The 25,422-nt window shown below is 45.1% G+C and overlaps 1 protein-coding gene across 4 annotated transcripts in view; it reads left to right on the top strand.

The window, feature by feature from the left end:
* Positions 1-25,422, top strand: part of ITIH5 (inter-alpha-trypsin inhibitor heavy chain 5) — a 48,937-nt gene that overhangs the window by 13,745 nt on the left and 9,770 nt on the right. The window contains exons 2-10 of one of the 4 annotated variants that reach the window (XM_081958066.1): positions 1,053-1,097; positions 3,768-3,931; positions 5,509-5,601; positions 7,726-7,976; positions 8,080-8,249; positions 10,538-10,654; positions 15,148-15,319; positions 20,068-20,377; positions 24,818-25,374. In XM_081958066.1, the coding sequence (XP_081814192.1) occupies positions 1,053-1,097; positions 3,768-3,931; positions 5,509-5,601; positions 7,726-7,976; positions 8,080-8,249; positions 10,538-10,654; positions 15,148-15,319; positions 20,068-20,377; positions 24,818-25,374 (1,879 nt within the window). Of the gene's footprint in view, positions 1-1,052; positions 1,098-3,767; positions 3,936-5,508; positions 5,602-7,722; positions 7,977-8,079; positions 8,250-10,537; positions 10,655-15,147; positions 15,320-20,067; positions 20,378-24,817; positions 25,375-25,422 lie in introns of those variants that run through there. The other 3 variants (XM_081958065.1, XM_081958067.1, XM_081958068.1) reach the window with 3 other exon arrangements.

Genomic DNA, 25,422 nt, shown 5'->3' with positions numbered 1-25,422 from the left:
AAGAATGAGAGATCTGTTAGATCTGTTTTGTTTCTTGTGTTTGAATATCTCCCTAATCCTTTTAGCTGGATCTGAGAATTTTTGTAAAAGAGTTTGTATTTATTTTGGTCCGTATTTTTCTAAATAAAGGCATTTTTATTGTAATGGACATGATAGTACAATAATACAATACAATAGCAGAGTTGGAAGGGACCTTGGAGGTCTTCTAGTCCAACCCCCTGCCTAGGCAGAAAACCCTATACCTTTTTCAGACAAATGGGCATCCAACATCTTCTTAAAGACTTCCAGTGTTGGGGCATTCACAACTCCTGGAGGCAAGTTGTTCCACTGATTCATTGTTCTAATTGTGAGGAAATTTCTCCTCAGTTCTAAGTTGCTTCTCTCCTTGATTAGTTTCCACCCATTGCTTCTTGTTCTGCCCTCAGGTGCCTTGGAGAATAGGTTGACTCCCTCTTTTTTGTGGCAGCTGCTGCACACAGCTGGCTCCCATTTAAATGGTTGTCCACTAGGATTCCAAGATCCCTTTCACAGTTACTACTATTGAGCAAGGTACCACCTATACTGTACCTGTGCATTTCATTAGTGTTCTGTATCTTCTTTCTGTTTGATCTTCAATGTAAGCCTGTCCATTTCTGCACAGTCTGATATCTTCTCAGTTATCTCTTCATCTAGTGATATTTCTTCATTTCTCCCAATGCTGCGCCAATACAATCCTCGTTGCTGTTAATACATGCAATATTAAATATACACTTTGTTTATCATTTTTTTCTGATACTATGCCTAATTTTAAAAAGTTCAGGTTTAAGATCTACATGTTTTCCTAAGATCTTTTCTAACCACATGTGTATTTTTGCCCAAAATTTGGTAATGTGTGTCAGATTTTTTGCAAGTCTCTCTCATTATTAATGGAGGCTTAGCAGCCAGCCTAAGGATGCAGAAATGGCTTCTGGCAAGCATAACATTTAAAAGGCACCATTCTGACTTCTGCTGAACATTTTGGTATCCATTTTTAGTGGAAAACATGCTGAGTGATGATTTCCCTTCCTTTGCAGGTTGCACGGAGAGTCCCAAGACAGACACGGTTTCTGCAGAGATTGGTGTGTGTAATATTCTAAGTTTGAATTATTCTTGTCTTGCAAGAAATTGTTAGTAATAGCCCTCTCCTAACTTCGTAATGAAAAAGACAGGCTTGTATCAAGAAATCTTCCAGTGGTGGGATTCAAAAATTTTTACTACCACTTTGTGGGCATGGCTTGGTGGCCGTGGCTTGGTGGGCATAACAAGGGAAGGATACTGCAAAATCCCCATTCCCTCCTGATCAGCTGGGACTCAAGAGGCAGAGAATAGATGGGGACGGGGCCAGTCAGAGGTGGTATTTACCAGTTCTCCAAACTCCTCAAAATTTCTGCTACCGGTTCTCCAGAACTGGTCAGAATCTGCTGAATACCACCTCTGGTCCAGCCATTTTTCACTGCTAAGATCAGGGGATGCTTCTCCATCCAATGTTGGAAGGAAGGAAGGAAGGAAGGAAGGAAGGAAGGAAGGAAGGAAGGAAGGAAGGAAGAACTTATGACCACAATTGAGCCCAAAATTTTGGTTGCTAAGCAAGAGCGTTGTTAAGTGAGTTTCACCACATTTTACAAGTTGGCCACACCCACCCAGTCACATGACCACAAAGCCACACCCACAAAATAGGCCACGCCCACAGAATAGGTAGTAAAAAAATTGAAACCCACCCCTGAAAGGAAAGGGAAAGAGGAGGGTGCAAGAGAGGAAAGGGAGGGAGGGAGGGAAGAAAGGAAAGGAAAGAAGAGGGTGGAAGAAAAGGGAAGGAGGGAGGGAGGAAGGAAAGGGGAGGGAGGGTGGAAGGAGAGATAGAACAAAGATAGAGAGCTTAATGAGTAGCTTTGCATATCCCTTAATGACACACTTTGCATATCCCAAAATCAGGACAGCGTAATCTGGCATCAGATCAGAACCGAGACAAGAGAGTCAGGGATACGGATCAGAATAACAGAGTTGGAAGGGACCTTGCAGGTCTTCTAGACCAGCCCCTTTCTCAAGCAAGATTCTGGACAAATAGCTCTCCAGTCTCATCTTGAAAGCTTCCAATGATGTAGCACCCACAACTTCTGTAGGCACTGAGGAAACGTTCTCACTGTCAGGAAACTTCTCCTTAGTTCTCGGTTTGTTCTCTCCTTGATTAGTTTCCATCCATTGCTTCTTGTCCTGCCTTCAGGTGCTTTGGAGAAGAGGTGGACTAGGGGTGACATGATAGCAGTCTTCCAGTATGAGTGGCACTCACAGATGGCTCAACCTAGTCTCCAAAGCACTTGAGGGCAGGACAAGAAGTAACAGTTGGAAACAGATACCTTCAGTGATTCACAGCTTAAGGAAGGAGGACACTATCTGCTATTTTTAGTAATAGGCAGACTGTTTGTAAATACAAGAGATAGATAGATAGATAGATAGATAGATAGATAGATAGATAGATAGATAGATAGATAGATAGATAGATAGATAGATAGATGATAGATAGAGAGATAGAGAGATATACAGATATACAGATAGAGATAGAAATATATAGATATAGATAGATAGATAGATAGATAGATAGATAGATAGATAGATAGATAGATAGATAGATAGATAGATAGATGATAGATAGAAATATTTAGAGATAGAAATATAGATATAGATATGTAGATATGTAGATAGAGATAGAGATAGATAGATAGATAGATAGATAGATAGATAGATAGATAGATAGATAGATGATAGATAGATGATAGATAGATAGAGATAGAGATAGAGATAGAAATATAGATGTAGATGTAGATATAGAGATATAGATAGATAGATAGATAGAGAGAGAGAGAGAGAGAAATAGATATGTAGATATAGATATAGATTAGATAGAGAGAGAGAGATAGAGATAGAGATAGAAATATAGATATAGATATGTAGATATATAGAGAGATAGATAGATAGATAGATAGATAGATAGATAGATAGATAGATAGAGAGATATACAGATAGAGATAGAAATATATAGATATAAATAGATAGATAGATAGATAGATAGATAGATAGATAGATAGATAGATAGATAGATAGATAGATAGATGATAGATAGAAATATTTAGAGATAGAAAGATATAGATATGTAGATATATAGATAGAGATAGAGATAGAGATAGAGATAGATAGATAGATAGATAGATAGATAGATAGATAGATAGATAGATAGAGATAGAAATATAGATGTAGATGTAGATATAGAGATAGAGAGAGAGAGAGAGAGAGGGAGAGAGAGAGAGATAGATAGAAATAGATATGTAGATATAGATATAGATATAGATTAGATAGATAGAGATAGAGATAGAAATATAGATATAGATATGTAGATATATAGAGAGATAGATAGATAGATAGATAGATAGATAGATAGATAGATAGATAGATAGATAGATAGATAGATAGATAGATCGATAGGAATAGAGATAGAAATAGAAATAGATATGTAGATATAGATATAGATATAGATTAGATAGATAGATGATAGATAGATAGATAGATAGATAGATAGATAGATAGATAGATAGATAGATAGATAGATAGATTATAGATATATTATGTTAATGTAGTTAATGCAGCAGCCTTACAATTAAGCAGAATTAGTTTATCTGGTCGTGTTTTGTGTCTACCTGGAGTGACTGGCATTACTTTATCCTGCCTTTGTGGAACTATTGCTGTGTCCCCAACAGGAAACCAGACCTCGTATGTCCGAATTCTCAGTGAAAGCCACAATAATTTCTCGATACGCATTTACCACCGTCTCCTGCACTTTGGTGAACACCGGCTCGGAGGCTCGAGAAGGAATCTTTGAGATGCAAATACCCATCACGGCCTTCGTCTCCAATTTTACCATGTAGGTGAGCGGTTGTGTCATAAAATAAATGTGATGGTCTGTGCGAATGGCCTTGGGGGATGGGAGGAGAAATCGCAGACGGGACAACAAGGATATAAAAAATATTTTCAGCATTTCAGTAGGGACCTTCCCTAGTTTTCTGGAGAGGAAAAGGAGGGGGGGAAGAGAAATTTTTAGAGTTGCAAGACTCTTAATATAACCTTAAAATAGTACAGATAGTCCTCGAATTGCAACAGTTCATTTAGCGACCATTCAACGGTACTGCAACAGTACTGCAAAAAGGGACATGACCATTTTTCACACTTATGACCGTTGCAGCCTCCCAAATGTCACATGATCAAAATTGAGACACTTGGCAACTGGCTCATTCGGTTGCAGTATCCCTGGGTATTCTATTCTATTCCATTCCATTCCATATTTTCTATTCTATTCTGTTCTGTTCTATGTTCTCTTCTCTTCTCTTCTCTTCTCTTCTCTTCTCTTCTCTTCTCTTCTCTTCTCTTCTCTTCTCTTCTCTTTTATTCCCTTCCCTTCCATATTTTCTATTCTATTCTGTGCAATTCTATGTTCTCTTCTCTTCTTTTCTATTCTCTATTCTCTTCTGTTCTGTGTTCTCTTATCTACTCTTCTATTCCCTATTCTCTTCTCTTCTCTATTCTATTCTATGTTCTCTTCTATTCTACGTTCTCTTCTCTTCTATTCTCTGTTCTCTTCTCTTCCATTCTATTCTATGTTCTCCTCTCCTCTCTTCTCTTCTATTCCCTCTTCTATTCTACTCTATGTTCTCTTCTCTTCTATGTTCTCTTCTCTTCAAGTCCCTATTCTATTCCCTATTCTATTCTATTCTATTCTGTTCTCTTCTATTTTCTATTCTATTCTATGTTCTCTTTGCTTCTTTTCTCTTCTCTTCCCTATTCTCTTTCTTCTCTTCTCTTCTATGTTCTCTTCTTTTCTATTCTATTCCCTATTTCTATTCTGTTTTCTCTTCTCTTCTCTATTCTATTCTATTCTATTCTCACTCTTTTGCAACCTTCTGACAAGCAAATTCAACGGAGGAAGGCAGATCCGCTTAACAACCGTGTTACTAACTTGACAAGTGCAGCAATTCACTTAACAACTGTGGCAAGAAAGGTCGTAAAAGGGAGCAAAGCTCACTTAACAACTGCCTCGCTTAGCGACAGAAATTTTGGGCTCAGTTGTGGCCATAAGCATGACTACCTTACAGGGCTAGCAATAAGAGATCTCTTATTACAAAAAGGAGTGTAAATAATGAATTCCTATGAAGTTCACAGGAAAATTGTTACGTGTTAAGAGGTGCTAATATCAGTATGGGATTTTTTTGCCCAGACCATATTTTTTAAGGAAATGTAATCTAATTCAGATTTCCCTAGAGTCAGGAACGACTAGCACATATGTGCGAGGAGACCTTTTACATTTTAATCTAATTCAAAAGTAGGAAGGAAGCGGTTTGAGGCTGAATAAATGAAAAATGGGAAGAAAACAGAATCAACAGATTGATTCATCAGTACCTGCCTTTCTTTCTTTTTTCCATGCGTATCCTTTTTCCTTGATTCCAGGATTATTGGTGACAAGGTTTATTATGGGGAAGTTATTGGAAAAGACTGGTTGCGTGCAGATGAAGAAACATATTCAAGACCCAGAGATGACAGGTAAGGACTGCATCTTCTTGATTTGGGGAATACCGAGATATAGCAACCTTGGTGAAGGATTGGAAGAATTATTAAGCAAAGGACAACTTGCCCTAGGAGAGAAGAAGGGGTGAGAAAGAAGATCAAAGTAACCCTGCCTTGATTCTTTTTGGTATAAGAAATGGTTGAGGAAGCTTTTTGGAGTAAAAGATGCACCAGGGTTTTGAAGAGGCATATTAAATAAAAAAGTTTTTGCACTCTGCAAAACTCCAAAAAACAGCCCAGTTTTTGCAAAAACAGGCTCATTTTTTTTTTCAAAAAAGGGTATGAATAGCCTTTAGGACGCTTGTAGAGTGCTCTGGGGGGTGGGGCAAAAACTAGCAAAAAAAGGCCATTGATAGCCTTTAGGATGCTTATAGAATGCTCCTGGGGGTTGGGGGGGGATTGAGCAAAAAACAGCCCGTTTTTCGCTCATTTCTGCCCTCCCCAATCCCCAGGAGCTCTCTGAAAGCCTCCGAAAGGCTATGCACGGCCATTTTGGCGAAGGGGGCGGGGTTTCGGGAGGCAAAAAATGCTGTATGCAGTGTATAAGACACACCCAGATTTTCAGCCTCTTTTCTGAGGGAAAAACGTGCATCTTATACTCCGAAAAATATGGTATACCTTACTAGTGCTGATAACCTGGCGTTGCCCGGGTATTTATTTATAGGGGGGAAATATCCGGATCAAACGTAATTTCTAATGTTGGGTTTTCCTCCTTAGCAGAGGGAGCCCCCTTATGGAGTACTGTGAAGCCGTTACCATGGCAACTCCACTGCGCTGTACAGTAGAAGCCATTTTACGGCCAGTGAGGCCTCTTCTCCATGCTCCTTCCCTCTCACTCTCATCAGTGGCGCCAGCTAGTCTTGATATGCAGCAGGAAGTATGGGGAAATGTGTGCCCGTGTTCCAAGTAATGCACCCATTGAAAGTGGAACTTTAGAGGTAGATTTCTCAAGGAACAATTTATGGAATACCATATTTTTCAGAGTATAAGACGCACCTTTTTCCCTCAAAAAAGAGGCTGAAAATCTGGGTGCATCTTATACACTGAACACAGCATTTGTAGCCTCCCGAAACCCCGCCCCCTTCACCCAAATGGCTGTGCATAGCCTTTAGGAGGCTTCCAGGGGGCTCCTGGGGGCTGAGGAGGGCAGAAATGAGCAAAAAATGAGTGTTTTTTGCTCGTTTTTGCCCCCTTCCCAGCCCCCCAGGAGCATTCTACAAGCCTCCTAAAGGCTATGCATGCCCTTTTTTTGACAGAAAACGGCCTGTTTTCGTGAAAAACGGGTTGTTTTGGGGAGGTTTGCAGAGTGCAAAAACTTTTTTCTTTAATTTGCCTCTTCAAAATCTTGGTGCGTCTTATACTCCAAAAAATACAGTACATCGTATTGATACAACTGGTGAAAACCGACTCTGAAAGTTCCCGCAGTTTTCACCTAATTAAAAAGTGAAAGTTCCCCCTGTCAGGATTCCAAGTAACACCCGCAATGAATGAAGACTCCGAGTCTTGAGGTTCCTCAAAGTTTCATTTTTTAAAAATGTCATATTAGCACATCTGGGAAAACCCGAATCTGAAAGTTTTCCCCACCAAGTGAAAGTTCACGTCCCTGCCCAGCACCCACATGTCCATGACACGGTCCAATCAAACACTGTCCAAAACTGGAGATGCCTCCCAATCACACCATCGCAGCTGCAGGACATGGTGTCCTTGACTCTCTGAGAGAGGAATGATATTTAGTCTATATATTTCCCATACTCCATATATTCCCCCCTCCCATTTTCCCACAGTAGAAAATTATCGCAGGCCTGAAGGCCCAATGTAAAAGTTGGCTTCCAGGTCTGATACTCCCTTCTCCCCAGGTCATCAGTCACATTGTCCAATAGAGGTTGCTTGGTTACTCTCCTCCTCCTCCTCTCCCCAGTCACCTGTTGGAATGTCCTTGGTTCCTACAAGAAAACTTTTTATTTGGACGGCAAAGCCGAGCTATCTGAATTTTCCTCCCCTCTGTCTCGTGGCAACCATGAAACCACAAAGATGGCCTCAGCCAAGTTTGGTTCACGGTTGACAATGTGTCTCTAAGCAGCCATTGAATTCTTCCAGCAGAGAAAGCCAAATGGAGACCTTCAAAGCCTCTGGATTAATTCCCCGGAAGGTGGAAGCTACCTTCATCCTGCATTATGAGGAGCTCCTACGGAGACGGTTGGGAAAGTATCACTACACGGTCAGCATCCGACCCCAGCAGCTGGTGGGCAAGTTACGTGTGGAGGTCAACATCCTCGAGAATTCGGGAATTAACTCTTTGGAAGTTCTCCCCCTCCAAAATAACAAAGGCAAGGGAGCAGGCAGCACCGTAGGTGAGCGGATAAAATGAGAGTAGACCAGATAGGAAAATAAAATAAATTTTAAAAAAAGAAAAGAAATAAATAAAAATAATAAAATGCTATTCTTCCTCAACAGATCACCCCACTGCACCTCCTTCAACTGTGGTTGGCCAGACAAAGACCTTGGCTAAAGTAACCTTCAATCCCAACTTGGTTCAACAAGCCAAGATCGCGAGGAATGGCGTTCTAGGAGATTTTATCATCCAATATGATGTCAACAGAGAATTGAGTGTTGGGGAAGTCCAGGTACGTCGGGGGAATGTCCTTGGTTTCATTTCTGGCTCTACATTCCTGGAGATGAATTCCAGCCAGCCCAGCTTTCCCACCAGTGCTTTTTGTTGGGTGTGGGGAAAACTACTCTAGACGTAGCCCCCAAGTTGCGAGCATTTGCTTAGTGATCGTTTGAAGTTGCAACAGCACCGAAAAAAGGAACTTATGACCAGTTTCCACATTTAACGACCGTTGCAGCATCCCCATGGTCACGTGATCAAAATTTCTACACTTCTATATGGTTGCTAAGAGTCAACCAAAACTTGAGGGCATGTAATCAACCGATTGCTCCAGATGGATCCCCATTTAGGATTCCAGATTTAGGATTTGCTAATATTTTGCAAAATTTGGCAGATTAAATTCCTGAATTTTCTCTCCTTCTATTCCCAATCATTTGGGAAAAGGTCATTGGACTTTGCTTTTTTTACCTTTGTAAATGTTTAGCTTCTCATCCAAGAAGCTTCTTCTGTTCTGACTAAATGACGGTGGATGGAAGGATACAATGCAATACAATACAATAGCAGAGTTGGAAGGGACCTTGGAGGGCTTCTAGTCCAACCCCCTGCCTAGGCAGGAAACCCTATACCGTTTCAGACAAATGGCTATCTAACATCTTCTTAAAGACTTCCAGTGTTAGGGCATTCACAACTTCTGGAGGCAACTTCTGTTCCACTGATTAATTGTTCTCACTGTCAGGAAATTTCTCCTCAGTTCTAAGTTGCTTCTCTCCTTGATTAGTTTCCACCCATTGCTTCTTGTTCTACCCTCAGGTGCCTTGGAGAATAGTTTGACTCCCTCTTCTTTGTGGCAGCCCCTGAGATATTGGAAGACTGCTATCATGTCTCCCCTAGTCCTTCTTTCTATTAAACTAGACATACCCAGTTCCTGCAACCGTTCTTCATATGTTTTAGGATTTATGTTCCTTGCAGTCATCTGATCATTAGTACTCTCTCTGAAAACCGTTGCGGCCCCTTGGAGGCTTAATTTGCCCCCAGGGTCACCTGAATAGTGCAAAGAGGTGTGGAAACTTCTTGGAACTGTTGAAAGGACTCTGTTGTAAACAGGAGATAGGTGGTGTCATATCCCTGCCCATATATGGTCTCTTTGACCCCTCTTTCAGTGGTCCTCTTTGTCCAGAATGTGGACTCTGCTGTCTTGAAAAGAGTTACCTTCATCTTTTTTCCAGATGCAGAATCAGTGGTGGGATTCGATTTTTTTTTTACTATCAGTTCTGTGGCAGTGGCTTGGTGGGTGTGGTGTGGGCGGGTGGGCGTGGCATGATGGGCGTGGCAGGGAAAGGATACTGCAAAATCCCCATTCCCTCCCGACCCCCCTAACCTGCTTTCCAGCTCCGTTCTCCTGTTCAGGGCAACAAAAGAAGATCAACTGGGATGCAGAGAGGCAGTGGGAGCAGGGCCAGCCTATTTGCCGGTTCTCTGAAATACCGTGTTTTTCGGAGTATAAGCCGCACCTTTTCCCCCCGAAAAAGAGGGTGAAAACCTGGGTGCTTCTTATATACTGAATACAGCATTTTTGGCCTATTGAAACCCCACCCCCTTTGCAAAAATGGACTTGCAGAGGGTTTGTGAGGCTTGCAAACTGCTCCTGGGGGTAAGGAGGGCAAAAATGAGCAAACATGGGCCATTTTCCCCCACCAGCCCCCAGGAGTCCTCCACAAGCCACCCAAAGCCTCTGCATGCCCCCCCCCCTTTTTTTGCACAAAACGAGGCGTGCAGAGGGCTTGGGAGGCCTGCAGAGTGCAAAAAACTTTTTTTTAAAAAAATTACCTCTTCAAAATCACGATTTTGTCTTATACTCCAGTGCGTTTTATACTCCAAAAAAGCACAAAAATTTTTCAGGTGCAGAATCAATGGTGGGATTCAATTTTTTTTTACCACCGGTTCTATGGGTGTGGCTTGGTGGGCATGGTTTGGCGGGCGTAGCAAGGGAAGGGAAATCCCTATTCCCTCCCCACCCTACTAACCTGCTTTCCAGCTCTGTACTCCTGTTAGGGCAACAAACGAAGATCAGCTGGGAGGCAGCAGGGGCGGGGCCAGCCTATTTGCCGGTTCTCCGAACTACTCAAAATTTCTGCTACCGGTTCTCCAGAACCTCTCAGAACTGGATGAATACCACCTCTGGTATGGACTGCTGAATCCTATCCCCATGCGTTTGTTCACCTGCGTTGCGCCATGCATTTGCGAAGGGTTGTGTCGATTGAGAATCTCCATAGACAACCTCTCCTTCTCTTGTTATCTCACCAGGTTTTAGATGGCTACTTTGTGCACTATTTTGCCCCCCAAGATCTCCCTCCTCTGCCGAAGAACATTGTCTTTGTCCTTGACAGAAGCGCATCCATGGTGGGCACCAAAATGAAGCAGGTGAGGAACTTTGTTGCGCAATGCTCAGGGATTCTGGATCCATGATTTAAAGGTGGTGAGATTCTTTGGCCATATCTGGGATTTTAGATTGGGGCTAGTTTAGCCTCACTTTAGACCAGGGGTGTCAAACTCAAGACCCGCCAGCCAGATCCGGGGGGGGGGGGTGATGGCAAGACAGTCCTTGGCAGGGGCCCATCAATGCTGATCCTTGACTTAGGATGAAGGCCCACACCAAACACATCAACAAAAGAGCTTCTGAACTTCCTTCAACGGGTTTTCCATCTGCAAGAAGTTAGGTCAGCGTTTTCTAACGTCCCAAGCAAAGGGCTGACTCGGTGTCCAGTGGAAATGGCAAAGGGTTGAACCTGGAACCACCCCAGAATGAGATCATTGTTGTCAGTCTACAAGTTCAGAGGAAGCCTGCCCTGGGTGAAGTGCTTGAACAGTTGAGCCTTGTCTTCTGCTGGAACGGGTTGGGCTTGCATTTCGTGGGCATCCTTTCAACCCACACTGGGTAACAAGGGAGGGATTGTGAGATGGAAATGTCATTGCAACCTCCGTCTGTCTCTGCGTCGTGATCTCAGCCTCTTGGAATGGGGAGGCCAAGACCTGTGGCAGGTGGGAAGGGTTTGGTCCCAAAGCTCAGGATATCTGCAAGAAGGGAAGGAGACAAGGTTGAGTCCCTTCCAGGGGTGAAATCCACTTACTGAGCTCCCACGCATGTGCATGTCAAAAATGGATGTGATGACATCTGGTTGGGTAGGCGGAGCCTGCTACTGAGTGTGCCTGCAAAGGTAAGCGAACAGCGGGAGGGGGGAAGGGAACCCGCTGTGCCACGTGATTTATATTAGCTAGAAAGCAGGAAATCCTACTTTCTAGCTAATATAAATCGCGCGTCACAGCTGACCCACCGGTGGTATTCTGCCGGTTCGCCCTGCTTCGGGGTGAACTAGTAGTGGCAGCGGTGGGAGGTTCCGTCCACCTGCCCAGACATCATCACGGTCGCTCTGCGCATGCACATAAGCGCTGCACGCGTGCAAAGCAAGCACACACAAACACACACAAACACACACACACACACATGTGCTCCTGATTCCCAACCGGTAGCGAAGGTAAGAGGATTTCCTGCCTGAGCTGATCATCGGAAAAACTGGTTCCCCGAACCAATTTCTTTCTTTTTTTTTACTACCAGTACGGGCGAACCAGAAGCTTTTTACTACCGGTTCGGGCGAACCGATCCGAACCGGTAGCATTTCACTCCTAGTCCCTTCCAAGCGGTGGTGGGTTTCAAAATGTTTTAGAACCTCTTCCGTAGGTGTGGCCTGCTTTGTGGGAGTGGCTTGCTGGCCATGTGACTGGGTGACTGTGGTGAAACTCACTTAACAACGCTCTTGCTTAGCAATCAAAATGTTGGCTCAGAAACTCTGGCATTTGAAGCACGCAAGTCTTAAAGCTGTCAAGTTACAAGACCCTTGCACCCCTAACCCTTTAGGGAAAAAACCCCAGGGGTGTTCAAACCTGACAGCTTTAAGACTTGTGGACTTCAACTCCCAGAATTCCTCCACTCACTCTTCATCTTGATGATGTGCGGACGGGCGGGGGGAGGGAGCTGGAACCGGTTCTAAACGGCACTCTGGATTTCTGGAACCTCTTCTATAGAAGAGGTTAGAACTGGCAGGAACCCACCCCTGCTACCAAGTCAACTCAAATTACAAAATAGCAATGCGTAACTGGCAGCCCTTGGGATCCCTAAATGTCTTGGTTGTCCCTCTTGCAACCTTGCCCCTTGATTCTCAACATATTGTAATTTGGGATTGTAACGCAAGGGAGATATTTTTCAGAATCTAGGTCAGGGGTATCAAACTCATGTCATCACGGCAACATCACGTGACATATTGGGACTTTCCCCCCTTTTGCTAAACCAGGTGTGGGCATGCTAAGTGGTAAGTAAGTGCGTGAGGCATCCAGCCCGCAGACTTGGAGTTTGACAGCCCTGATCAAGGTAGTCCTTGACTTACAACAATTCATTTAGTGACAGTTTTTTTGCATTTGTGACCCTTGCAGCATCCCCATGGTGATGTGATCAAAATTCAAAGACTTGGCAACCGGCGTGCATTTATGCCGGTTGCAATATCCCGGTGTTATGTGATCCTATTTTGCAAAATATCTGACAAGTCCAGGAGGAAGCCAGATAACTTAACACCTGCAGTGGCTCCTTAAACAACTGCTTCAAGAAAGGTCGTAAAAGGGAGCAAAACCCACTTAGCAACTGCCTCACTTAACAATTCAAATTTCGGACTCGATTGGGGTTGTAATGCCATCACTAGCAGTAGTTGAATCCACTGATTCAATTTGCTTACCTTTTAATTAAAGATAACATTTCCTTGCGTTGCTCTCCTTCCTTTGTTCTTCTCATTTTTTGAAGCATAAATCCTGGCAAACCACACAAAAAACAAGTTTGGCCAGAAACCCCAAAGCTTTTGGCTTAGAGATAACTGGAAAATATTGCAGCTGTTCCCTCTTTAACAAAAGGAACAAGTAATTCAAGGCCACCTAACTGCCACAAGTATGAATTTTAATGCGAAAGAAACAGACTGGGTCTGAGGTCGAGGGGGTGGCTATTCCCCTTGATCTCATCCGTACTAGAACTAAAAAAAAAATTTGTATAAATTAAAACCTTGGCCTTAATTGCTCTCGGATGTGATGGCAAGGCCACCAGCTGGATTCCACCGGGGTGGATAATGTATTTAATCATGATGTTCCTAACTTCCGTGCACGATTACAAGAGAAACAAAACCTTTGCCATCTTCTCCAAAATTATCCTTGTGGTTTTTTTTAAAATCTATTTTTCTTCTTTAAAAAAAAAAAAAAAGTTTTTATTTTATTTAATTTTCAAAGCAAACACAAAATCTTCCCTCTTTACATACTGTAGAAAGTGTATCACTTGGTTACAAAAAACTTTCGTGCGTCTCTTCCACAGTCATCAAGCATAATTCATATTAACTCAAGTATTTTAACTCAGATATATTTATACATATTACCATCATCATACCTCCATTTTCATTTGACTATAATTGTTTAAACGTCCCTCATCATAAAATATACCAAGATTTAATACATAACCACATACTGGCATTTCATTTACTTATTTATAAAATCCTCCAATGACACTGAATCCTTATGGCCTATTGTAGCTAAACATCCATAACATTTAATAACAAAGTTTTCTAATCCTTCTTTCCAAATCACTGTTTACAATTTACATCCCATTTCCTTATGTTGTACCCATACCTATATGTACGTTATTATCATTATCCCTCCTTTATTTGACTATATCCTAAATCCATTTTTCTTCTGACAACAGAAAGGACGAGTCAAGATTTAGCTTCATCCCCTTTGTGGCGTTCTTGTGTCCAACATTGCTGAAGTGTAGATGAGAATACACAAGCCGTAGGATGCCTCCTAGATGGCTGGTACTACAGCTTCCATTGTTCCTGGCCCATGTGCTAGGGAATGATGGGAGTTGGAGTCCAATAGGGTGGGAAGCAGTGGTGGGTTCCTCCAGGTACGGTACAGTATGGCCGTACCGGTAGTAGCTGGGAGTAGCTGACGGTGTACCGGTACGATAGCTCATTTGGCCCACCCACCCGCCTCTGTTGTATAACTGTTTTTAAAGCAACCGGCCAATTCAGTGGTGGGTTGCAGGTGGTACGCCCCGGTACGGGCATACCGGAGCATGCCCGGAGCACCGGATACCATACCCGTTTAGCTCCTGATACAACTGACAACAATCCTGATGGAAGTTAAATAGAGCTTTTCAGTAACCAGGTCCTGTAAAGATAGATGAACTGCTAATAGGATATTAGCCCGAATGTCAGACTGCATTTTAGTCTGGTCTTTTCCAGAGATGAAATCTGAAAATCACGGGGTAAATCCCTAAACTATGAAAACGGATGGTGGCTCCAACACAGCCTGAATGCCTCGTTTCACGTTAAGTTTACTTTATTGTCATTGCACCTCGTACAACGAAATGAATTCTGTGGGCGTGGTTGGGGAGGGATGTCATGTGACTGGGTGGGTGGGGCCAACTTTTCCCCACTTTTTAAAGCGTTTTCTTCTGGCCAGTTTGGGCGAATAGGTAGGGGGAAAAATGCTTTAAAAAGTGAAATGAAGAGTATCCGACGATCACGGGGCTCACAGCTGATCCACGCGATTGTGGGAACCAACTTTTTTTCACTTTTTAAAGCATTTTTTTCCTATCTATTCGCCAGAACCAGTAGTAAAAAAAATGCTTTAAAAAGAAGGGGAAAAAGATTGCGCAGCATAGCTGAGTTTCACGGAACCTTTTTTTCCCACTTTTTAAAGCTTTTTTTTAAACTACTGGTTCAGGCAAAGCTTAGCATTTTTCGCTACCAGTTCTAGCGAACTGTTCAGAACCGGTAGCATTTCACTCCTGCAACGCTCCTTACCGGCTTTCCTCCGTTACCTTCCAGACGAGAGAGGCCTTGTCCACCATCCTGCATGACCTCCGGCCTGGAGACCACTTCAACATTATTGGCTTCTCCAATGAAATCAAGGTCTGGAAAGAGGAGCAGTTGGTCCCCGTGACTCCTGAAAATATACGAGATGCCACCTTCCACATCCATTTCGTCCCACCTAATGAAGGTAATCTTGTGATTGGTTAGTCGATTATATCGCACCTTCTTTATTTGTATAAAGAACATAAGGGAGTGAACATGGCCAACACGCCTTGCTTCTCCTTATTTTCCCTGAAATAGCAGCACTGTGAAATGGGTTGGGCTGAGACAGAAACCCAACTGGCTCTCATACCTAAGGTGGAACTAGAACTCGCAGGCTTCTGGTGATTGGCCCAAAGTCATCCAGCAGACTTTCAAGACTAAGGCAGGACTAGAACTCACCGTCTCCTGGTGATTAATTCAAAGTTACCCAGCTGGCTTTCATGCCTAAAGTGGGACTAGAACTCACCATCTCCTGGTGATTAGTTCAAAGTTACCCAGCTGGCTTTCATGCCTAAAGTGGGACTAGAACTCACAATTTCCTGGTGATTGGCTCAAAGTCACCCAGCTGGCTTTCATGCCTAAAGTGGGACTAGAACTCACATCTCCTGGTGATTGGCCCAAAGTCACCCAGCTGGCTTTCATGCCTAAGGTGGGACTAGAACTCACCATCTCCTGGTGATTGGCTCAAAGTCACCCAGCTGGCTTTCATGCCTAAAGTGGGACTAGAACTCACATCTCCTGGTGATTGGCTCAAAGTCACCCAGTTGGCTTTCATGCTTAAGGCGGGACTAGAATTCACTGTCTCCTGGTGATTGGCTCAAAGTCACCCAGCTGGCTTTCCTGCCTAAAGTGGGACTAGAACTCACCATCTCCTGGTGATTGGCCCAAAGTCACCCAGCTGGCTTTCATGTCTAAGGTGGGACTAGAACTCACCATCTCCTGGTGATTGGCTCAAAGTCACCCAGTTGGCTTTCCTGCCTAAGGTGGGACTAGAACTCACCATCTCCTGGTGATTGGCTCAAAGTCACCCAGCTGGCTTTCCTGCCTAAGGTGGGACTAGAACTCACCATCTCCTGGTGATTGGCCCAAAGTCACCCAGCTGGCTTTCCTGTCTAAGGTGGGACTAGAACTCACCATCTCCTGGTGATTGGCCCAAAGTCACCCAGCTGGCTTTCCTGCCTAAAGTGGGACTAGAACTCACCATCTCCTGGTGATTGGCCCAAAGTCACCCAGCTGGCTTTCATGCCTAAGGTGGGACTAGAACTCACCATCTCCTGGTGATTGGCTCAAAGTCACCCAGCTGGCTTTCCTGCCTAAGGGGGGACTAGAACTCACCATCTCCTGGTGATTGGCCCAAAGTCACCCAGCTGGCTTTCATGCCTAAGGTGGGACTAGAACTCACCATCTCCTGGTGATTGGCTCAAAGTCACCCAGCTGGCTTTCCTGCCTAAGGTGGGACTAGAACTCACCATCTCCTGGTGATTGGCCCAAAGTCACCCAGCTGGCTTTCCTGCCTAAGGTGGGACTAGAACTCACCATCTCCTGGTGATTGGCCCAAAGTCACCCAGCTGGCTTTCCTGCCTAAGGTGGGACTAGAACTCACCATCTCCTGGTGATTGGCTCAAAGTCACCCAGCTGGCTTTCATGCTTAAGGCGGGACTAGAATTCACCATTTCCTGGTGATTGGCTCAAAGTCACCCAACTGGCTTTCATGCTTAAGGCGGGACTAGAATTCACCATTTCCTGGTGATTGGCTCAAAGTCACCCAACTGGCTTTCATGCTTAAGGCGGGACTAGAATTCACCATTTTCTGGTGATTGGCCCAAAGTCACCCAGCTGGCTTTCATGTCTAAGGTGGGACTAGAACTCACCATCTCCTGGTGATTGGCTCAAAGTCACCCAGCTGGCTTTCATGCTTAAGGCGGGACTAGAATTCACCATTTCCTGGTGATTGGCTCAAAGTCACCCAGCTGGCTTTCCTGCCTAAGGTGGGACTAGAACTCACCATCTCCTGGTGATTGGCCCAAACTCATTCAGTTGGTTTCATGCCTAAGGTGGGACTAGAACTCACCATCTCCTGGTGATTGGCCCAAAGTCACCCAGCTGGCTTTCCTGCCTAAGGTGGGACTAGAACTCACCATCTCCTGGTGATTGGCCCAAAGTCACCCAGCTGGCTTTCCTGCCTAAGGTGGGACTAGAACTCACCATCTCCTGGTGATTGGCTCAAAGTCACCCAGCTGGCTTTCCTGCCTAAGGTGGGACTAGAACTCACCATCTCCTGGTGATTGGCCCAAACTCATTCAGTTGGTTTCATGCCTAAGGTGGGACTAGAACTCACCATCTCCTGGTGATTGGCCCAAAGTTACCCAGCTGGGTTTCCTGCCTAAGGTGGGACTAGAACTCACCATCTCCTGGTGATTGGCCCAAAGTCACCCAGCTGGCTTTCCTGCCTAAGGTGGGACTAGAACTCACCATCTCCTGGTGATTGGCCCAAAGTTACCCAGCTGGGTTTCCTGCCTAAGGTGGGACTAGAACTCACCATCTCCTGGTGATTGGCCCAAAGTCACCCAGCTGGCTTTCCTGCCTAAGGTGGGACTAGAACTCACCATCTCCTGGTGATTGGCTCAAAGTCACCCAGCTGGCTTTCCTGCCTAAGGTGGGACTAGAACTCACCATCTCCTGGTGATTGGCTCAAAGTCACCCAGCTGGCTTTCCTGCCTAAGGTGGGACTAGAACTCACCATCTCCTGGTGATTGGCTCAAAGTCACCCAGCTGGCTTTCCTGCCTAAGGGGGGACTAGAATTCACTGTCTCCTGGTGATTGGCTCAAAGTCACCCAGCTGGCTTTCCTGCCTAAGGTGGGACTAGAACTCACCATCTCCTGGTGATTGGCTCAAAGTCACCCAGCTGGCTTTCCTGCCTAAGGTGGGACTAGAACTCACCATCTCCTGGTGATTGGCTCAAAGTCACCCAGCTGGCTTTCCTGCCTAAGGTGGGACTAGAACTCACCATCTCCTGGTGATTGGCTCAAAGTCACCCAGCTGGCTTTCATGCTTAAGGCGGGACTAGAATTCACCATCTCCTGGTGATTGGCTCAAAGTCACCCAACTGGCTTTCATGCTTAAGGCGGGACTAGAATTCACCATCTCCTGGTGATTGGCTCAAAGTCACCCAACTGGCTTTCATGCTTAAGGCGGGACTAGAATTCACCATTTCCTGGTGATTGGCTCAAAGTCACCCAACTGGCTTTCATGCCTAATAACCCAACTTTTCTGAGCTGGAGAGGACATTAGGAAAAATAGGATAGAAGCTTATTGCTTTTTTATAGTTCTTGTTTTGGCCTTTTATCCTTACAAGCTGCCTGGAGTCACTGAGAGTGACTTGTCCAGCCTTATAAATTTTCTTAAATAAATAAAAATAAATAAATCCCAAGGAGGGGGAGACAGCCACTGGAAGTTCAGGTCATAAGTAGACTCTGGAGGAGGTCCCTTGTAACTTTGGATAGTCATTAAGTGACTGGTCATACATATAGGACCACCTATACCCCATTTGGTGCAGTGGTTGGAATGCAGTGTTGCAGGCGAATTCTGCCGACTCCCGGCAGTTCGATTTTGACTGGCTCAAGGTTGACTCAGCCTTCCATCCTTCCAAAGCAAAAAGTAGGATGGGCTGCACCTATGTGGGGCCAGTTGAAGTGTCAGGCTTGCAGGTCTGACATGAGGATCACCTGGATATTGGCAACCTGGTACTGGCAGACCTCGTTTCACCACCTGCTTTAATTTGTCCAGCATCATCTTGTCTTCTCGTCCTCCTCATCCTCATCCTCCTCTTCCTTCACCTTTCTCCTCTTCTAATAACCCAACTTTTCTGAGCTGGAGAGCACATTAGGAAATTTAGGGTAGAAGCTGCTGCTGCTGCTTCTTCTTCTTCTTCTTCTTCTTCTTCTTCTTCTTCTTCTTCTTCTTCTTCTTCTTCTTCTTCTTCTTCTTCTTCTTCTTCTTTTTCTTCTTCTTCCTCCTCCTCTTCCTCCTCCTCCTCCTCCTTCCTCCTCCTCCTCCTCCTCCTCCTCCTCCTTCTTCTTCTTCTTCTTCCTCTTCCTCCTCCTCCTCCTCCTCCTCCTCCTCCTCCTCTTCTTCTTCTTCTTCTTCTTCTTCTTCTTCTTCTTCTTCTTCTTCTTCTTCTTCTTCTTCTTCTCCTCCTCCTCCTCCTCCTCCTCCTCCTCCTCCTCCTCCTCCTCCTTCTCCTCTTTCTTCTTCTTCTGCTTCTGCTTCTTCTTATCCTTCTTCCCCTTCTTCTTCTACCTCTTCTTCTCCTCCTTCTTCCCCCTCTCCCTCCCTCTCTGGGAGGTATAAGCTTCTTGTTTTTACTTTCCTAGCAGCCTCAGCCATTGTTTGGTGCTGGTGTAATGGTGCTGAAAACCTTCTTCTGGGTCTGCCTCATGTTTTTTGACCTTTTTTCTTTTTGTATATGCCTTGTATGGTGTGCAATCCCAAGATGTGGAATCTTGTCTCCTGTTGTAGTAAATTTGGATAGTTCTAAAAAAAAGTCTACAAAACTTCCAAGCAATCATGTCTAAATGCAGCTGGATAAGATCAACTTCGCAATCTTATCTAAGGATCTCCTGCCTGGTTTCCTGCCTAGGCAGGGGGTTGGACTAGAAGACCTCCAAGGTCCCTTCCAACTCTACTATTGTATTGTATTGTATCTAGTACAGGGGTGTCCACCTCGGCAACATTAAGACGTGTGGACTTAAACTCCCAGGATTCCTGGCTGGGGAATTCTGGGAGTTGAAGTCCACAGGCCTTAAAGTTGTCAAGGTCGGTCACCTAGTGGATGAAAATTGGACACCTCCGACCTACCTACCACCTCATTTATCTCCACGGCATTGTCGCAGGTACCAATATCAACGATGCTCTTCAGGCCAGCGCAAAAATCCTCAACGATTACATCACCCAGAACGAAGCAGAGTCGCGAAGTGCCTCCCTCCTGGTGTTCCTGACCGATGGGCGGCCCACGATGGGCGAGATCCAGACGAGCAAGATCGTCAGCAACCTCAAGGAAGCCGTTCGCGGCAGGTTCTGCGTCTTCACTATCGGCATCGGGAATGACGTTGACCGCCACTTGCTGGAGAGGTTGGCCCTGGAGAACTGTGGGATGATGAGGTTGATCGGGGAGAATGAGGACGCTGCAACTCACCTTAAAGGGTTGGTGAGAAAAATTACCCCGTACTATCGCTTGTGCTAGATTTCGGTTAGCTTGGTGTCAGCCTTCCCCAAGCCCGATGGCTTCTCCCTTCTTCCTCTCCTTAATGGCAGATTCCCCAAGCTTTTTCTTAAATTAACAGATTAACGGATTTAGAAGGGACCTTGTAGGTCATTAGTCTAAGCATCCCCTGCCCAAGCTGGAGACCCTACACCAGTGATGGCTAAGCTTTTCCGGACCGAGTGGCCAAAGTGTGCGCCGTGCACCCCAAACCCCAAAATGCAATGTGGATCCCCCATGCATGTGTGTGTGTGACACCCCCCCATGCCCCTCCCTGCACATGCGTAACCCCACACACATGACCCCTGTGCATGCCTCACCCCTTATGCGTATGCACAGGATGCCCCATGCCCCCCGCACATGCGTGGCAGAGACCCAAAGGCCAGCTTGCTGGTGGGAGGCAAGGCGCATGCACAGGAGGAGGCGCATGGGTGGGACAGCTGGTGCAATGGCTCCATGCCATCAGAGAGGGCCCTGTGTGCCACCTCTGGCGCATGTGTGATAGGTTTGCCATCACGGCCCTACACCATTTCTGACAGAGACAGATGGCAGTCCAGCCTCTTCTTGAAAGCCTCCAATGATGAAGCTCCCACAACTTCCAAAGGCAACTTCCGTTCCATAGGTTGATTGTTCTCACCGCCAGAAAATTCTTTCTTATTTCTAGGTTGAATCTGTCCTTGTTCAGTTTCCATCCATTCTTTCTTGTCTGGCCTTCGGGTGCTCTGGCTTGACCCACTTGCTAATATTCACAATGTTCTTAAATGATGAGATTTTTTAAAAAATGTCTTATTTACATCTAATGCTTTATATACTGCTTGGATTTTGTCTGTCCTCTCACCAAACCAACGGCAGATTACAGATAGTCCTCTACTTATGACCGGAATTGAGACCAGCATTTCTGTGGCTAAGCGAGAAGGTTGTTAAGTGAGCTTTGCAACTCCTATTCCATGGGTTGATTGTTCACATTGTCAGAAAGTTCCTCCTTGTTTCCAGGTTGAATCTCTCCTTGTCTGGCCTTCAGGTGCTTTGGGGAATAGCTTGACCCCCTCCTCTCTGGGGCAGCCCCTCAAGTATTGGAAGACTGCTATCCTGTCTCCCCTGGTCCTTCTCTTCATTAGCCATGCCCGGTTACTGCAACCATTCTTCATCTGTTTTAGCCTCCAGTCCCCTCATCATCCTGGTTGCTGTAGAAGACCTCCAAGGTCCCTTCCAACGTTCTGTTCTTTCTAAGGCAGGAGGACTAGAACTCATTCTCCCCCAGTTTGTAGCTGGGTGACTTTAATCCCTATTTTTGCTTCAGCTGGGCACAGTTCCAGCTGCTAAATGCAGCGTCCTTTCATTCTGAGTCAGCTCTATCGCCCAGCTGTGTTATAAGAGGAAAGTAACATTATCTTGGAAAGGGCAGATAAGGAACTTAAGTAAATTGGTTTAGTTTGGCTGGATTCCCACATTTTTCTAAACATTTTTTTTTACTTCCTACAGCAGGAGTGTCCAAACTTGGGATCTTTAAGACTTGTGGACTTCAACACCCAGAATTCCCCAGCCATGCTGGCTGGGGAATTCTGGGAGTTGAAGTCCACAAGTCTTAAAGTTCCCAAGTTTGGACACCCCTGTTCTAAACCAAGTTTTAGAGAAAGTCTTTGGCTGAGCCCAATGTGGACATTCAGCCACTGTGGTTTGAAACCCATGATTTGTTTTTGAATGGACGAGACCAGCCAAGTCATTTATGATTTCTCAATTAATGGTTACATGAACGTTGACTTAGAATGAGAGGAGGCTATTGAGACGAGAGTTTCCCAGTGTTCTGAGCCAAGGCTTCCTTAGAAAGCATGAAGCAGAGTCTTGGTCCCGGCAAAACCTCTTTTATTTACACGATTGCGAATTCCGTTCATTCACAGTCAGCAAGGCTTTAGCAAGCAGTCTTTCAGAGGAATGTTTACCCACACGCACCTTATCTCGTTTGGAGAGCTGCCAGATAATTACTTTCCACATGCAGGGCAAGGCAAAACTGGCAGCTCTGCGCATGCGCACACTGGGAACAGGCTCCAGCTGTTCCTCTGCCTCACTGCTGTCTAGCTCCCTCTCTGCCTCCGACGCGGAGCCCTTGTCTGAGCTCCCCTCAGCCCCCAGGACTGGTTCGCGTTCCTCCCCAACCTTCTCACTGTCCGACTCTGCTGCCAGCTTTGCTGCCCGCTGGCCGGCCACAACACCATGCAGGATTTTTCCTATTCTACCTGGTCATTTCAGAGACCATGAGGAATTTCTGCCAGAATCCCAGCTTCCTAAACCAGTTGTAAAGGCCGTGAGAATGAAGGAATGGACAGAACCGCCTCTCTAGGTGCGATGAATCCAAATCAAATCAAGTTTATTACAGTCAGTAAAAAAACCTCGTTAAAAATTCTAGAATAAGGTGACAAGTAACAGATAAAATCCATATTAAAATCACAATTTGGCATCCAATCTTTCAGTTACACGTGGTCTAACTATACTATAATATCAACTCTTAGATGGTGAGGTGGGGCGTATTGCCCAAGGAGTTGACTTACAACAGCTCATTTAATGAGCATTGAGTTACAACACTGAAAAAGGTGACTTATGACCGTTTTTCACACTTACAACCATTGCTGCACCCCCCCACGGTCCTGTCATCAAAATTCAGATGCTTGGCCAACAGGTTTCATATTTATGGCGGTTGCAGGGGCCCTTTTGCGACGATCCAATAAGCAGCATCAATGGGGAAGCCGGATTCACTTAACAGCGGTGTTACAGGTAGCCTTCCATTTGCAACAGTTCATTTAGTGTCCGTTCAAAGCCGCGACGTTACTGAAAAAAGTGAACTGCAATTGTTTTTTCACAGTTACGACTACTGTGGCATCCCCTTGATCACTTGATCAAAATTCAACCAGCTTGGCCACTGGTTCATACTTATGAAGTTGCAGGGGTCCCAGAGTCAGGTGACTCTGTTTTGCGACCTTCTGACAAACAAAGTCAAAGGGATTCCAGATTCAACTGACAACCATGTTATTAACTTATCAACGGCAGTGATTCACTTAACAACTGTGGTAAAGAAAGGTCGTAAAATGGGGTAAAATTCACTTAGGAAATGTCTCACTTCACAATAGAAAATTTGGGCTCAGTTGTGGTCATACGTTGAGGACCTTAACAACTGGAACAATTTACAACTGTGGCAAGAAAGGTTGTAAAATGGGGGGGGGGGGGCGGGGGAATAACACAACTGCCTTGCTTAGCAATAGAAATTATGAGCTCAATTCAAAAAAGCCAACACAGTTCTAGGCTGCATCAACAGAGGGATAGAATCAAGACCACGTGAAGGGTTAATACCACTTTATAAGGCCTTGGTAAGGCCACCCTTGGAATACGGCATTCAGTTTTGGTTGCCACGATGTAGAAAAGATGTGGAGACTCTAAAAACAGTGCAGAGAAGAGCAACAAAGAGGATTAGGGGACTGGAGGCTAAAACATATGAATAAGGTTGCAGGAACTGGGTGTGTCTAGTTTAATAGAAAGAAGGACTAGGGGAGACATGATAGCAGTCTTCCAATATCTCAGGGGTTGCCACAAAGAAGAGGGAATCAAATTATTCTCCAAGGCCATCTGAGGGTAGGACAAGAAGCAATGGGTGGAAACTAATCAAGGAGAGAAGCAACTTAGAACTGAGGAGAAATTTCCTGACAGTTAGAACAATTAATCAGTGGAACAGAAGTTGCCTCCAGAAGTTGTGAATGCCCCAACACTGGAAGTCTTTAAGAAGATGTTGGATAGCCATTTGTCTGAAACGGTATAGGGTTTCCTGCCTAGGCAGGGGGTTGGACTAGAAGACCTCCAAGATCCCTTCCATATAAATCCAATAAATCCAATCCAATCCTTCCAACTCTGCTATTGTATTGTAATTCAGAGGTGGTATTCAGCAGGTTCTGACCAGTTCTGGAGAAACAGTAGCGGAGATTTTGAGTAGTTCGGAGAACCGGTAAATACCACCTCTGGCTGGCCCCACCAGCATCTATTCTCTGCCTCCCGAGTTCTATTGGATCGGGAGGGAATGGGGATTTTGCAGTAACCTTCCCCTGCCACGTCCACCAAGCCATGCCCACCAAGCCACACCCACCAAGCCACATCCACCAAGCCACACCCACAGAGCCAGTAGTAAAAGAATTTGAATCTTACCACTGGCTCAATTGTGGCCATAAGTCGAGGGTTACCTGTCCTAAAGATGTGAGGACTGGTTATCAGTCACTTTCCTCAGTGTTGTTGTAACTTCGAACTGGCACTCAGTGAATGGTTGTAAGTCGAGGACTCCCTCTGTGTTAGTTTCCTTATGACTTGCCCTCATATTTTAAGAGTAACCAAACATGTCTATGCAGATTCTACGATGAGATCGGTACCCCGCTTCTGTCGGACATCCGGGTGGATTACCCCGTGGACAGCGTGGAGAAAGTGACCCAGCATTTCTTCCCTAATTACTTCAACGGTTCCGAAATTGTCGTCGCGGGGAAGCTCTTCAACAAGACCGCCCACCGCTTACACGTCGAAGTGACAGCCAGCAACAGTGACAAGCACGTCCTGCTGAAAACCGACGTGGCCGTCGACCTTTCGGGGCAGAACCTCCTCGAGGCGAGTTTTGTTGGCCCGCCGAACTCCTCAACCGATCAAAACTATATCGAGCGGGCCTGGAGTTACCTCACTATCAAGGAACTGTTGGCCTCCTGGTTGAAAAGCGACAACCGCAAGGAGAAGGCCTCTCTGAGGGAAAGGGCCAAGAACTTGGCGCTTGCTTACAATTTTGTCATGCCCTTCACCACGCTGAAGATGAAGACCCTTCCATTTCAAGTGGAACCCCCGATGGAGGTCTACGCTGGTCCTTCAGCCGAAGGCGTTGGAGAAATCATCCAGGGCCTTCAAGGTCACCAGGTGCCCTCAGGTAAGAAGCAACAGGTGGAAACTAATCAAGGAGAGAAGCAACTTAGAA

The sequence above is a fragment of the Natrix helvetica genome (assembly GCF_964273705.1).
Source record: "Natrix helvetica genome assembly, chromosome: 6".
Taxonomy (NCBI): Eukaryota; Metazoa; Chordata; class Lepidosauria; order Squamata; family Natricidae; genus Natrix; species Natrix helvetica.
This window is presented reverse-complemented; position numbering and strand designations above follow the sequence as displayed.